The following is a 761-nucleotide window of genomic DNA, read 5'->3' on the forward strand; positions in this document are numbered from 1 at the left end:
CTGCTCTCGGGAGCATCCTCAGGTCCCCTGGGCATGGGGATCACCCAAGTCCAACAGATTTCTGTTTTGAAGGTGTCGTTTTGCTCAGGAAATACCGTCCTGTGGCCACCTCCGTAACAACAACGTGAGGCCGCTGCTAAACGCTCTGCCCACGTTGGGTTACTCTACATGCTGGTCATCTACAGCCCCTACAGAACTGTGAAGGGTACAGCCCTGAAAACAGCCAAACGTGCCCCGTTTTGGCAGCTGTAACGGGGCCACTGTGCGGTCCAGGTCTGGGGCACCTTGGTCACTCTGACCACGCCTGAAGTCATTTCAGCACGTCAGGCCCTCCGACGGCACCTCAGCCGGTCTGAATGCTGGATGTTCGTGGGCGCCAGGCACGTACCAGAGGTGGGTTGTCCGGTTCCACACCATCTTATGCTCCTGCAGCGTCAGCCTCTGAACGACGCCCTTGCAGTTCTCCACAAACTGGCTGCTCAGGGTCTCCTTAACAGACCGCACGACACCTGAAAGACAAATCCGAAGCGCGCGTGAGGTGCTCGTTAATCATCTGCACCATTTCTTATTGTGTACATTCCTTATTGCGAGTATGAGCTGTTATCTGAACAAGAGGGGGGGGCAGAAGAGCGGAGAGCTCGTGTTTTGTGCTGCCAGGATAGCCAGTGGCTGCTTGACAGGGTGGAGATGAGCTGACAGAAGCAGAACTGTGAGGCTGGGGATGAAACCCCCCCGGCGAGGGGGCACTTGGGGTGAGGATC

The 761-nt window shown here is 56.8% G+C and overlaps 1 protein-coding gene across 1 annotated transcript in view; it reads right to left on the reverse strand.

The window, feature by feature from the left end:
* MUL1 (mitochondrial E3 ubiquitin protein ligase 1) overlaps positions 1–509 on the reverse strand; it is a gene marked incomplete at its 5' end in the record, with an annotated part of 1,658 nt that extends 1,149 nt beyond the window's left edge. Inside the window, one exon of the mRNA XM_009709718.1 lies at positions 389–509. Coding sequence (XP_009708020.1) covers positions 389–509 — 121 coding nt within the window. The remainder of the gene's footprint in view (positions 1–388) is intronic.
* Between the last annotated feature and the right edge of the window lie 252 nt (positions 510–761).

The sequence above is a fragment of the Cariama cristata genome, unplaced genomic scaffold, assembly GCF_000690535.1.
Source record: "Cariama cristata isolate BGI_N322 unplaced genomic scaffold, ASM69053v1 scaffold22430, whole genome shotgun sequence".
Taxonomy (NCBI): Eukaryota; Metazoa; Chordata; class Aves; order Cariamiformes; family Cariamidae; genus Cariama; species Cariama cristata.